General features: G+C 37.0%; 1 protein-coding gene across 1 annotated transcript in view; it reads right to left on the reverse strand.

Moving 5' to 3' along the window:
• Positions 1 to 15,012, reverse strand: part of Plcxd3 (phosphatidylinositol specific phospholipase C X domain containing 3) — a 149,799-nt gene that overhangs the window by 50,534 nt on the left and 84,253 nt on the right. Inside the window, exon 2 of the mRNA XM_070041106.1 lies at positions 8,191 to 8,899. Within this exon, the coding sequence (XP_069897207.1) occupies positions 8,191 to 8,899 (709 nt within the window). The remainder of the gene's footprint in view (positions 1 to 8,190; positions 8,900 to 15,012) is intronic.

The following is a 15,012-nucleotide window of genomic DNA, read 5'->3' on the forward strand; positions in this document are numbered from 1 at the left end:
AAATTCAAGCTACACTCACGATTTCCGCAAAAAAAAAATCAATTGTGACAAGTGAATCTCTAGCTATTCTTGCCTAATTATTTTTAGCACTTTAAAGTAAGTTCATTAGCAATAGGCTACAATCCCAGACACACAAAGCAACATCCAAAAGGTGTGTTTTCTAATCAACGATCCCAAATATTAATGTTCACAGACAACACAAGTGGTATTTTCTTCTAAGGGATTTCAAGGTCAGATATTTTGAGAAAATTATGTTATTGGCATTTTATCGTTGTTTTACTATTGAAATTATTCAAGAAAAGGTTTTTCTCAACCAAATGTGACAAGTTAAAAGCCGAACTGTCATTGTGTAGGCTTGTTAGTGAGTTGCTGTTAGTAAGTTATGTGACAATTTGGTTACATCAGGCATGCTTATAGTAACATTTACTCCTCTTACCATTTGGCAGAGATGACCCTTCAGGGCACTCATTGAACCAAGCTCAAGAAAAACATATCTCTACCTGGCAAATAGGATAACAAAACAATTCTGTGAAAAAGTTATCTCATTATCATAATATCAGTATAGCAGGTAGTCCTTGTCTCATAAAACTTCAACTGCCATTTCATCTACTTCTTTGTGCCTTAAATGAATTGTGAGACTCACTGAAAAAGAATTACACTCCACAAATGCCAAAAAAATAAAAATAAATTAAAATCACAAATTGCTTTTACAGAAAGTTCTCCTTCCAATTTTTCCCCATCCCTATTCTTCTATCTCCACTACCTATGATTCTTTCTACTTTTCAATCAGTTCCAGTGGTTTTCCATGATTAGGGAGAAAGAGGATCACAGAGAAAGACAGTCAAGTTGACTGTCATTATGGCTCAATTTGAAGTTTACATTTTCAGTGGGCAATCCAAGGGTAGAGCATCATTAACTCTTTGACTTCCTTCACTATAAAATTGGCATAGGTTTTTACATACACCCTATCTGCAGTTGTTTCCATGAAAAAAAAAGAGTAATAAAAAATAAACATCTCAGAAACCAAACTGCCAGTAGGAGCTTTCCAGGTAAACAAAAACAGCCATGGCAGCAGCCACTGACAAGGCAAGCTGGCCTGACCTTCATGAATAGGTCATGTTATTCTCCTTTTGGACATAAATAACCTCTCACAATACCAAATTCAAAAGGAATTACAAAAGGAATTCAAAAAGATTACAAAAGGAAGAGGAAAAGATCTATAATTAATTTTATTTAAGCACAAAAAATCTCTATGTTACTCACAAATAACCAAACATCTGACCCAAATGAATGACTCTGACTTCTTTATAAAGCAGAGCTTAAGTTTCATTCTAGCTTATATATATATATATATATATATATATATATATATATATATATATATATATATGACTTACTGTAATGTTCAGAGGTAGGGACTAGTCCCTGCTTTCTAATGGCATCCAACCTAAAGAAAGCCCCTGGTTCCTTAAACGTCTCCCAGATTGCCTAATCCAAGCCCCATCTTGAAAGTCCTTTCTAGCATTGCTTTATTGCATGTCTTGCAGTTCCCAATAAAACAATATTCTCAGCATGTTAAACCATATAGATGCACCTGGGGGTCTTTATTTAAGGGATCTTCACAGAAATCTTACGCTTTCTATTTCTCTCCACAGTTTTACATTTAAAATTTCCTCCAGACTGGAAATATTGTTCCTTGGATGAATGTAAAGTTCAACGAATGGCCCTAGAATGTGACTCAAGTTGCCCAGATCTGGTTCATCTGACCTCCTGACTCAGACACGTCTTCACCGCTCATGGTAATTCATGTTATGGTTCAAATCTTCAACAAACTGCTGTCCTCATAGGTGACCAAACTACTGTGTTACCAACTGCCTAACTAAATATCTCTGCTTTCTGGATAGTTATTACCCTTACTGTTGTTTTCTCTATTTCCCGTTAATTTATTTCCTCTCAGTGGTTAGTAAATGCTAGCCATATATATTATAACTATACACTTGTTTACTTCCTTTTAGACATTGAATTTAATTGGTCCAGCAGTCCCCCATAAAAAAACTAAGATCCAGAGCAGTTTACTAAGTAAGTGACTCTCTAACTCTTCCTATGCTGCTTTAAATAAGTGCATGCTTTCCCTCTCATTCTCTCTCTTCTTCTCATGCTCATAAAGACAGACATACAAGCACGGACAGACAGACAGACAGACAGACAGACAGACAGACAGACACACACACACACACACACACACACACACACACACACACACACACACACACACACACACACACACACACACACACACGCCATGCCCTGAATGCATATTACTTCTTTCAGTTTTTGACTCTCCTGACTACCATAAGAGGGTGGGGATTTATTTTTGCATATATCAAATCAACAGGATGGAAGAGAAAGAGAATGTTTATTGGATGCTTCTTTTGAAAAGCCCTGGGACAAAAATGTTAAAATGATGAAAGTCACAAAGAGTATGCTTCCTTCTGCCATATCCCAGAGAGATGCAAGCTGAATTTTTTTTTGGGGGGGGGGGAGGGTCCGGTTGTGGGGCCTGAACTCTGGGCCTGGGCGCTGTCCCTCAGCTCTTCAGCTCAAGGCTAGCGCTCTACCACTTGAGCCACAGCGCGACTTCTGGCTTTTTTCTTTTTGCTTATGTGGTGCTGAGGAATCTGACCCAGGGCCTCATGCATGCAAGGCAAGCACTCTACCACTGAGCCACCTTCCCATCCCCAACAATGTTCCACTTTTAATGGACATAATAATACCTACTTTGTAATACACTATTTTATAGAGTGGAATAAATAGATACAATTCATATAAAATACTCAACACAGCACCTGACATTGTAAGGGTCTCAACATCTCTGATGTCCCTGTCTTTTCCCAGATGGGTAATTACAAACAAAAAACAAACATACAAACTCAACCTGAATATTCTAATTTCCCCTCAAAGCAAGGATTAAGATCCTAAAATAAAGTAGGTATTGTCCAGCTCTAAGGAGTTATAATTCTCATATTGAGATTGATGTCCCCATCATTCAAAGGACAGCACTGTCAGCCCTTGTCATACTGTCAGCATCTTATATTTCTCTGCCTTCCTAACCAGTTGTTTTCCCTTTTAACTCGTGGCTCTGTCAGTAGCATCTCCCTTATTTATCTGACTTATAAAATTGGACCAGTTTCATTTGTTGAGGTCCAGGTCTGACAGTATCTCTTCAATTTTGTAATTAAGTCACCTCTAACTTCATAATCTGCCTTTTCACTTTTCCTATGCCCATCTTCCATGGTGTTTTTTAAAGCATCACTCCATGGTAACCAACCCTAACTTCTCTTGTCTTCAAGATTCTCTACCTCCCTGCCCTTCCTATTATTAATTCAACCTGGGAAGCTACCTCTGCCTATTTTTGCCTATCACAAAGCCAATCCAAATCTTTCCAAGCATCTCTATTGTCTTAATCACCACAGGCTTTGATCTTTAATTCTTTCATTTTCTCTCATTTGTATTTAGGTCATGTATGTTCTTGTCTTTTCAAACTTTATTTTATACTTGATGGGCACAATGGAAGCTTACCAATGTTAAAATAGCTCACAGTACTTCATTCAGAACCTTGTCCATGGGAACTGTTCAAGAAGAAGTACTAAGCAATTCCTCTGAATCCACTTGAATATAAGGAGGAATTTGATGTAGATAATTGCTTTTCAAGGGGGTGAAAACAAAGTTGCAGTGACCTCTTTGAGGCCTTATAAATAAAGAGGTAACATGATGTGACCACTTTAAGATTCTGAATCTAAGGGTGCACACTATATACACAATGTTTAGAACAGCATATGAATTCAAGTAGGAATTACAAAGCAAATAGTGGAACCTTTGTTGATCTAGAATCTACCTTTACTTTGACTGTGTTATCCAGTAAGTTGCCCAACATTTCTAAGAAAATTCTCCTCCACCTTATGTCGAAAACGAACTTTACAACTTTGGGGGGGTGGGCGGGGAGGATTTAGTGGGGGTGGGGTGGGGGGAGGATGGGAAGGGAAAACAAAGGAGAAGACTACCATGCTTGATAAGAAATGTACTCATTGTCTTGCCCATGTAATTCTAACCCCTCTGTACAGTATTTTCACAATAAAAAAATTAAAAAATTAAAAAAATTAAAAAACTTGTTACTAAAAAGGTGGTATATAACAGGGTTATAGTTTCATGAGTCAGGTAATGAGTTTAAAGGGACAATGTCACCCCTTCCTTCATTCCCTCCCAGTTTTTCCTTCCCCATTCACAAATTGTATAGTTGTCCCCATTCACAAATTGTATAGTTCCTTTTCAACATAGTTTCTACTTAGTACCACTGCTGCATTTGTTTCCCCTATATCCCTCCACTTTTGTTTCCCTTTCCCTTTCTAAAGAGATAAACAACCAACCAAGACAAAAAGAAAAGAAAAAGAAGACCTATTGTTTCCATTTCCTGGAATTCATTTCAATAAATATTACTTGATGTGATCAGAGGCACAGAGCCATTGTACCTTTCTGTTTCTCTCCCAAGAGTGTCTTCTTTTGGTCTTACGGTGTGTGAATGCCTGGAGTCATATATAATTTATCATGTCCGGCGTATTTTAGATTTAGCTTTTGCATATGAGAGAAAACATGAACCGTGTGTGCCTCTGAGCTTGGCTTACCTCACTTAACATGATTCATTCTAGGTCCATCCACTTCCTTGCAAGTGACATAATACTGTATTATTCTTCCTAATGGCTATGTAAAATTCCATCATGTGTAAGTACCACAGTTTTTGGATCAATGCATCTGCTCCTTCACTTTTTAAGATGGGATGAGAGTAGCAACTATAATTGGAAGATTGTGTAAACACTAAATAAAACAATATATAAAGCAATTGGTATAACATCTGATAGTGTTTTAATACTGGTGAATATTTAAATAATAATATTTAATAAGAAAATAAGAAGATCTGACAATGCTATTATCATTATAAGACTGTTGACCTGTAGAATTAACTTAAATCACTAACTTACTTGCAAAGATGCCTTACTTCCTAAATATTCTTATAGGCGACATGACTATATTTTTAAAATGGAAAAAGGACTGTAAATTAGTAAACTATCCATGACTCGGTAAAGGACTTGACTCAAACTGCATACCTTCTTTTTTCAGGATGTGTGAATTTTGTGGGCGTGTGGTGTAAAAGCTGGTGTTTGAAAAATATAGTAAAAATAGGTCTTTGAGAACTAAAAATCTATATCTTTTGGCATTGGTAAAATATAGAAAACACATCTGCAGTATTTGGAACCTAGGGCCGGATTGAAAACTAATGTACCTAAATCCAGCCTGAATTTAGTTTTCCTGAAAGCCACCCAGAACTTCAAACACGACTTTCTAAATGCACACGCTCAGAATTTTTGTTAACCCAAATATTAGAAATGATTTTTAAAATCCTAGAGAAACAAGCTCCTAATTTTACAGATGAAAATACTTTAGACCCAGATATTTCTTATAATTGCCTGGTGACTGTTTTCAGTGACATAGAATAGCTCTTTGCACCTTTCAATGCCAGCATATGATTTTTGAATGGATGTTTCTGGTACAAAGGTCAAGAAGACAGTGACATAACCAGACCAACCTTGTACGAAGAAAAAGAGCAAATACCATGGAGTAAAGCATTCCTCCCTTTCTTTTTCAGAGCTAAGCAAATTGTCTTTGCAAGGCAAGTCCTCATCCAGAAGACTGAAATGTGTCTAAAAAATTAGTAATAAAACAAAAAACCTGAGTACACACACACTAACACCACTGCCTAGCTATGTGAATGACAAAGGCAGGGGTGTCTTTCTAAAATGTCTTAGTGTTTCATTGTTTCATTTTTCAGTGTGATAAAATATACCCCTCAAAGTGTACTATTTTCACCAATTTAAAATGCACATTTTAATGACCCAAAGCATAGTTGCACGGTTATGCAACTGTCACACTGGCCTCTTCAGGCCTTTCTCATTCCAAATTGGAAGTTACAGCCCATGAAAACAACAAGCTTTTGGCTTTTTCAACCTATTCGGCCCTGTTGCCAATGCAACTGGCAATGTTGACTTTTCAACTTGAATTGCTTTTGTAATCTTTACCTTAAAAAGCATTCATACTTCAAGGGGTGGGGCAGTGTATGAGAGATAAAGTTAGGGTCAGTGTATGAGAGACAAATCATTCTTCACCGAAGGATGCTTATAGCACAAGGATAATAGCAACACACAGATACATGTGCAAACCTTTGGTAAGTAATTTGCATAATCCTAGAGCATAAAAGTCGATTCTACGTATAGGTTTTTTTTCTTCTCTCAAAATTCCCCTCCCGTCCTAGATACAACTCTACTATTTTAGATATATGAGCCCTCAGGCAAGTGAGAAGTTTTGAATTAGAACAGATGATTAAGGACAGTCCTTCAAAGTTAATTCCATGGGCTGTTAATAAGTGTTATATGATTTTTTTTTAAGTTTGGAAAATACTGTATTGATTAAATGGGATTCTTCACTAAAATGTCCGCTGGCATCGTTTGTAGGCTAATATGCATTGTGACGCTTTAAAAATCTTTTACAGTATTGTTATTATTCAGATGTATTACAGAGGTGTCACCATTTCGTAAGTCAGGTAATGAGTACATTTATTTTCTTGGACAATGTCCTCCTTCCTTTACTTTACCCCAGTTTCCTACTCCTACCTCTGACCACAAGTTGCATAGATCATTTCCTACCTAGTGTATAATAAATAGCATGATTATACTTGTTCACTCTTCCCCCTCCCTTTCTATGCCCCCATTTTTCTCCCCAAGAAAAAAAACTCAAAGCAAAAACAAACACTGTAACTTTTCTGGAAGAATTGTAAAACACACTTTTCAGTACTTTCCTAACTTATTTTATTTTCTCCCCACAAACCTAACTTACATGATCTAGTATATTAGACCATGTATAGCTAAGACACAGTTTAAATATGACTTTCAAACTACAGAAGTATATCAAATGCCAGAAAATGAAAAAAAAGATAGAAGTTAGGAGGAATGAGGAATAGGGCAATAAAGGGATTGATCTGATTAAAATATATGAATAAAAGAAAAACCATGACCAAATCACTTTGTACAATTTATATACACTAAAATGGCGATTGTCAGAAATCCGAAACAGGTGCTGTTGAGGAAGAGTGGATACCAGGAGGAAGGAGGTGGTAAAGGCAGACAGAGAGTGACTGAAAATGAATATGGTCAAAGTACTTCATATACATATATGAAATCAGAACTCAAGAGAATAATTGTCTGCATAATTCTGCGTATATCAGGCTCTTAAAAAATAGCAATAGAGATCTTTGGTGATGACTTCATGTACACTTTGAAGGTAGTCAATCATGGATGACTGGACTTGATAAGAAGAGAGCAACCCCTCCTAATACAGCAGTCTATATAATGTATGTGGCCGATGATATGGCTTGGGAATGGAGTCTGGGAATGTCTATTTCAAACATTCACTGTTGAATGGAACTTAGGCAAAGTACCCTGTTTATCTGAAGGTTATTATTTTTAATCCATAAGACAATATCTACTTCCTGTGATTGTGATATGTATTACATGGCAGTAGGTATGTAAAAAACAAAAGACTGCATGTGATAGAGGAAAAAGCTACACAACGGTGAAAAGGAGTTTTGTAAAAGACAGCTAGACATTAATTTAAATTGGTGATGTTAAGGGGTGATTTGTCTCCTATGTGAACAGCACACTTTTGTCTTTGTGTGAACTTATTTAGGAAAAAGGTCTGTACCTACGTAATGAGGTTATGATGTAGCCATTGGTGTAGGCCCTAAACCAGTGTCACAATTGGTCTTACAGAAAAAGATTCACAAGAACACTATGAGAAGAAGATAAGGAAGGTAAGAAGATGCATCTACAAGCCAAGGATTTGAAGCCATCACCAGAACCAAAAAGACAGTCATAGAATGGATTCTTGTCAAGGTTTTTAGAGGGAAATCACAGATAGCCAAGCCCTTGATCTCCCTTTCTGTGAGATGGCACATTTCTATTGCTCAAATGCACCCAGTTTGTTTGTAGTACTGTATTCTATTGTGTTAAGAATGAAGAAGCCCTTTCCACAGGCAGATTTGAGCTATGTTGTGGAAGCTTTCTCGCACAGTTTAGGCATACTTACCTTTCTGTGATCGTTTCTCTGAGGCCACTGGCTACACCTTTGACCACAGTGCTAGCTTTGGGGGTCAGAACCACCTGAGAGATAAAAAACGAACCCTTCTTTCTTCTTTCAGTGATGGATGCCTGAAGAAACTGGATCAGTTTTTCAGGGTCTGTGGTGTTTGCCCAGGGTGCTGGCATCATCTGCCCAGGCCAGAGAAACGGAACTTCCAGAGCCACTGGACTGTGGTAGAACACCAGCACTTGATAGTCTTTCTCCCACAGGTACTTTAAGCTCACTTCCTGGGCAAAAATCGCCGGACACATTTTGTTTCCATAGATGTCTTTCAGCATTTGGACCAGTTTTTCATGGTGATATTTCTGCATCCCATAAAAATGGTTGAAGTCCAAGAATACGACTTCTTTACGGTGATCTGTGAGGAATGCATTGATCTCCTCCAGGCCCTCGTTGACTTTGGCACTGAACAAGCCATGAGCAAAATAAAGTTCATTGTCAGGGTCTCTGGGCTTGGTGGAAATCCGAAGATCAAAATATCGGATTCCGGCTCCTAGCTGACCAGTGAAGTTCATTGTTTGAGTGGCCAACCATTTCCGCATCAGTTTCTTGGCTACAGTTCCAAATACAGAGACAAAATTCTGGACAGTTTCCGGTTGCTCAGGACCTACTGGAGAGGCTTCATCAATGTAGAAGCTGAAAGAATCATGGGACCCTAGGGCAAATAAAAAGGCATAATTTGATTAATTTCTAGTCCTTCAACCTTTCTGATTTCTTTCTGACTTGCAATGTGACATACTTTCCCTTTAAGTGAGTCAAAGGAAATACTAAGCAGTAGATAGTTAAATCTCATCTCTTAGGAAGAAACTTTATTACAACTTACTGTAGGACCCAGATCTTATCGATCATAAAACAATAAGAAAGATCCCTTCCTATCAATGTTTTCATCATCTACTTTTGTGAGGCAAGGATTTAATATACTTTTCACATAGGTAGTGTAAGTGCTGATTCATAAAGCAGGATTTATAGAGACTCATCAGCTCTCACATACTTTGTCTAACATGTTACCCTTCATTCTGAGTTAATGTTATGCTCACAGGAATTGTGTTAGTGAATGAAGAAGCCCTGTCCCCAGGCAGAAAATCACTGCATGAATTGTTTTCTGACACATTGTAGAAAGCACATGAGGTCAAGGGGATAGAGGAAGAAAGAAATAAGAGAATAGCACACTTCTAATAAATTTAACTTTATTCCTGAACTTAGATGAGACTAAGTACTTCCTACACAGCAAATTAATTTTTCCTGCAAGTCAACACAACTGACAGCACTTCAAATTTAAGTCACAGACTCTTCTTTTTTACAGATATTCTCTCTCAATGAAAAGCTCTTAGGAGTTGACTTCCAGATTTAGAATTACTTATTTAACAGAATACAGATTATTTAATTACTTATGCTTGGCATAAAAGTAGTGATATGTACAAGGTTTGCCTCTAAGTGCAGAGTACCATGAGGTGGACCTAGTATTCACTTACAATCCAAGTTACTTAGGATGGAGAAAGTAGGCCACAATTTAATTTCATCCTCGGCAAAAAGTTAATGAGATACCATTATAAAAAAAAAAAAGAGGGATCTGGAGTAACAAGTTCAACAAGAAATGTACTCACTACCTTACTTAGGTAACTGTAACACCTTGACAATAAAAATTAAAATTAATAAAAAATAAACCAGTTGTGGTGGCATATGTACATAATTATATCTATGTGTAAGGTGAAGTAGGAGAATTTTGGTACTAGGCCTGATAAGACAAAGGTAAAGACCTTATCTGAAGACACAAATTTGAAACAGAAGGATTATGAGTACAGCGTTAGTGATGGAGTGTTTGAGAGTTCTTCAGTTCAATCCTTAGTGCAGAAATAACAACTATATATCCCTGATGCTGTGTACATTGGAAAGGACAGATATACTTCAAATTTTGACAACTTTTCCTTCCACTATCATGACCTTGTCCCAGTACTATCATCTCTGTTAGCCAGACTTTCCTTGAAAATAGCTTGCTGTCTGAATCCTGACAGTGGTCTTATGACTTATATCTTTGAATTCTACTACCTAAAACTCACATACACATGCATGCACGCACACACACACACACACACACACACACACACACACACACACACACACACACACAACCCTCCAAGTTTATTCAGTCAACCTCTCAAAATAGAAGCTATTTGATGCAAATAGCAACCAGGGACAAAGTATTTTTACATAATGCTATTCCATAATTGTATCTATCTCTCCATCAATATGTATATTTCTAAAGCTGTGTATAGATTTAATAGCCCATAGAAATCACAGCATATGGATCTTAGAAGTCATGATAGATTGGTAGAAAAATAATTTTTCAAAACACTTTGTTTTGGTTTGGTTTTACACTGTTTTCGTTTTGTTTTGTTTTGTTTGTGAGATGAGATCTTACTAGGCAACTTTGGAGGCCTGGAACTGGCTATGTAACCCGAGCATTCCTCAAAATCATAATTTTCATGCCTCAGTCTGTGAGGATTATAGAACATATAACTGCGTAAAGATTTTGGACTTTTTAAACAAAGAAAGATAATGGAAATACACCTAGTGACAATTTAAATTTAAACGAAAACAATATAATCCATTCTCTTTAGTCAGCAGTAGTGAGAAGAAAACAGCGCTTTGTGAATGAGCAAAACTAGTGGTTTGAATCTGACATGGACATTTTTAATTTTTAAATTATTATATATTGATTTACTAGTTGCTACTTAGCTTACTGCTAATATAGATGAATACACTAAACAAATTGTGTTGTAGATCACTATACATGGAGAAATGTATCTAAAGTAAGAGATAGTGAATGAGTTTAAGAAGAACAGGTAACAAATAAACCCTCAAAATAAATCTATATTTATAAGATGATTTCTTTGTTGCTTTGTATGTACTTCCCCCATGGTATAACCCCTGTTTTCACTGTATTTGATGTTGGTATAGTTTGTGGAGAGGAAGGGAAAAACAAATTGTGGACCCATTGCAACAATGAGATGTACAGATGTTATATCGAAAAACGAGGGGCATCTGGGTTGGTTCCATAGCTTAACTATGGTAAATAATGCCGCAATAAACATAGTCGTGTTGGTAGCTTTAGTATGGTCTTGTTTGTGAACATTTGGGTAAATGCCCAAAAGTGGGATTGCTGGGTCATAGGAGAGTTCTATGTGGAGACTTTTTTTTTTAATTTAATTTTATTTTATTTGAGAACATACTGTACAGAGGGGTTACAATTACATGGGCAGGATAATGCATACATTTCTTACCAAGCATTGCAGCCTCCTCCTTTGTTTACCCTTCACCTCCCTTCCCAGCCTCCCCCCTCCCCACCACCCAATCATACCCCCCTCCCCCCCACACCGACATTGTAAAGCTGGTTTTGACATGACATTTTGTACTTCTCATTGTTGCAACAGGTCCACCTGAATCCTTAAACGACTTGTTTGTCCCCATCTCCTCCACATGTTATACTGACATCAAATATAGTGAAAGCGGGGGTTACACTGTGGGGGAGGGACATACAAAGCAACAAAGAAATAATCTTATAAATGTGTTAGAAACACATGCATGAAAGAAATGAAAACATTAAAATACATATTTAAGGGTTCGTTTTCCTAACATCACATTATCTGACCTTTTCTGCTTGACTCATACATATACTAGGTATTGCAAATAAGGGAAACCATGGGACCTATGTTTCTTTGGGCCTGGCTTACTTCACTTAATAAAATTTTTTCCAAACCTTTCCATTTCCTAACAAATGGGGAAATGTCATTCTTTCTGATGGAGGAATAGAATTCCATTGTGTATATATACCATTTTCTTGATCCATTCATCTACTGAGGGGCTTCTGGGTTGGTTCCATATCTTAGCTATGGTAAATAATGCTGCAATAAACATAGTTGTGCTGGTAGCTTTAGTGTGGTCTTGTTTGTAAACATTTGGGTAAATGTCCAAAAGTGGGATTGCTGGGTCATAGGGGAGATCTATGTGAAGTCTTTTGAGGAACCTCCATACTGCTTTCCAAAGTGGTTGAACAAGTTTACATTCCCACCAACAATGAAGTAAGGTTCCTTTCTGTCCACATCCCCTCCAGCATCTGTTGTTGTTAGAGTTCTTGATTTTTGCTGTTCTAACTGGAGTGAGGTGATATCTCAATGTTGTTTTGATTTGCATTTCTTTTATGGCTAGGGATGTTGAACATTTCTTCATGTGTCTATTGGCCATCCTTCTTTCTTCTTCAGAGAAGCTTCTCTTTAAGTCTTTCGCCCACTTATTTATTGGGCAGTTGTTTCTTTGAGGATTTGTTGTTGGGGAGTTTAATTTTTTGAGTTCCAAGTATATTTTAGATATGAGACCCTTGTCCGTTGTATGGCTAGTAAAGATCTTCTCCCAATCGGTGGGCTTTCTATTGATCTTGCTAGCTATGTCATTTGCCCTGCAGAAGCTCTGCAACCTTATGCAATCCCATTTGTCCAACCTTTCTTTGATTTGTTGTGTTTCCGGGTCTCTATTCAGAAAATTTCGGCCTGAGCCAAGGAGACCTAGGGTTTCTCCTATTCCATCCTGTAATGTTTTCAGAGTGTCTGCTTTGAGTTCAAGGTCTTTGATGCATTTGGAGTTGATTCTGGTGCAGGGTGATATATAAGGATCTAGCTTTAGTTTTCTACATGTAGTTAACCAATTTTGCCAGCACCATTTACTGAAGAGGCTGTCTTTCTTCCATTCTATTGTTTTAGCTCCCTTATCGAAGATTAGATGGCTATAGGTCTGTAGGTTCATTTCTGGGTTTTCAATTCTATTCCATTGGTCCTGAGGTCTGTTCTTATGCCAATACCAAGCTGTTTTGATTACTATGGCTTTATAGTAGAGTTTGAAATTTGGTATTGATATTCCTCCAGCAGTGTTCTTTCCATTGAGGAGCGTTTTTGCTATTCGGGGTTATGTGGAGTCTTTTGAGTAACCTCCATACTGCTTTAAAGTGGTTGAACAAATTTACACTCCCACCAACAATGCAGTAAGGTTCCCTTCTGTCCACATCTCCTCCAGCATCTGTTGTTATTAGAGTTCTTGATTATAGCCATTCTAACTGGGGTGAGGTGGTATCTCAATGTTGTTTTGATTTGCATTTCTTTTATGGCTAGGGAGGTTGAGCATTTCTTCATGTGTCTATTGGACATCCTTCTTTCCTCTTCAAAGAAGTTTCTCTTTAAGTTTTTAGCCCACTTATTTATTGGGCAGAAAATGTAGTATATATACACAATGGAATTCTATGCCTCCATCAGAAAGAATGACATTGCCCCCATTTGTTAGGAAATGGAAAGACTTGGAAAAAATTATATTAAGTGAAGTAAGCTAGGCCCAAAGAAACATAGGTCCCATGGTTTCCCTTATTTGCAATAACTAGTATATGTCTGAGTCAAGCAGAAAAGGTCAGATAAGTTGATGTTAGGGAAATGAACCCTAAGAGATGTATTCAAATGTTTTTATTTCTTTCATGTGATTGTTTCTAACACATTTATAAGATGATTTCTTTGTTGCTTTGTATGTCCTTCCCCCACGGTATAACCCCTGCTTTCACTGTATTTGATGTTGTTATAATTTGTGGAGGAGAAGGGAAAAAACAAATTGTTTAAATAGGGATACAGGTGGATCCATTGCAACAATGAGATGTACAAGTTATGTGGAAAAACGAACTTTAAAACTTTGATGGGGAGGAGGGAGGAGGACTGGGTGGAGGGTTGGGGGGGAGGATGGGAAGGGATGGGAAGGGGAAACAAAGGAGGAAGTTACAATGCTTGATAAGAAATGTAGTACTCATTATCTTGCCCATGTAATTGTAACCCCTCTGTACAGTATTTTCACAATAAAAAAAAAGAACTTTACAACTTTGGCAGGGGGACAGGGATGTTAAGGGGAAACAAAGGAGGAAGCAACAATGTTTGATAAGAAATTTACTCATTACCTTGTTCATGTAATTGTAACCCCTCTGTGCAGTATTTTCACTATAAAAAAAAGGTTAAAAATTTACATGTGACGAAAAGAGAGGTAAAAGTCATTTTTTAAACTTTTTTAAAAGAAAGTTTTTTTAAAGTTTCTTTTTTCTTTATTGTGAGAATACCATATAGAGGAGGTACAATTACATGGGCAAGATAATGAGTACATTTCTTATCAAGCATTGTAGCCTCCTCTTTGTTTCCCCTTCCCATCCCTTCCCATACTTCCCCCACATCCTCCCCCACCCAAAGTTTTAAAGTTCGTTTTTCGACACAAATCGTTTAACTAGGGATACAGATGGACCCATTGCAACAATGAGATGTACAAGTCGTATGTTGAAAAAGAAAGGTTTATATTAAGAAAAATTTCAAACATAAACCACTATAGACAGACTAGAAAAATGAACCCCATACACTTTTCATCAGGGTTCAAGAAGTATTGAGAAAGTCATTAGAGAAAGTAGAAGACATAGGAGCAAGCACACAGATTACTTTTACTGGAAGGGGAGTTCCTTGCTTCAATATGGCTTTCATTTGACCTTTCTCTCATGAAGTCATGTGATAATTTTTTGTGTAAAAAGGCACGGAAATAATCAGTTTTGAAAATGGTTATGATATTCATTGACCTTGTTATGAAGATGTGAATAAAGGAATGTTAAAAATAAAAAATAAATGAATTCGATGGAGAAATAATATCTAAAATACACCTGGAACTCAAAAAACTGAATCTCCCAACAACAAATCCTCAAAGAAACAA

Source organism: Dipodomys merriami, unplaced genomic scaffold, assembly GCF_024711535.1.
Source record: "Dipodomys merriami isolate MVZ:Mamm:240054 unplaced genomic scaffold, mDipMer1.0.p SCAF_30, whole genome shotgun sequence".
Classification (NCBI taxonomy): Eukaryota; Metazoa; Chordata; class Mammalia; order Rodentia; family Heteromyidae; genus Dipodomys; species Dipodomys merriami.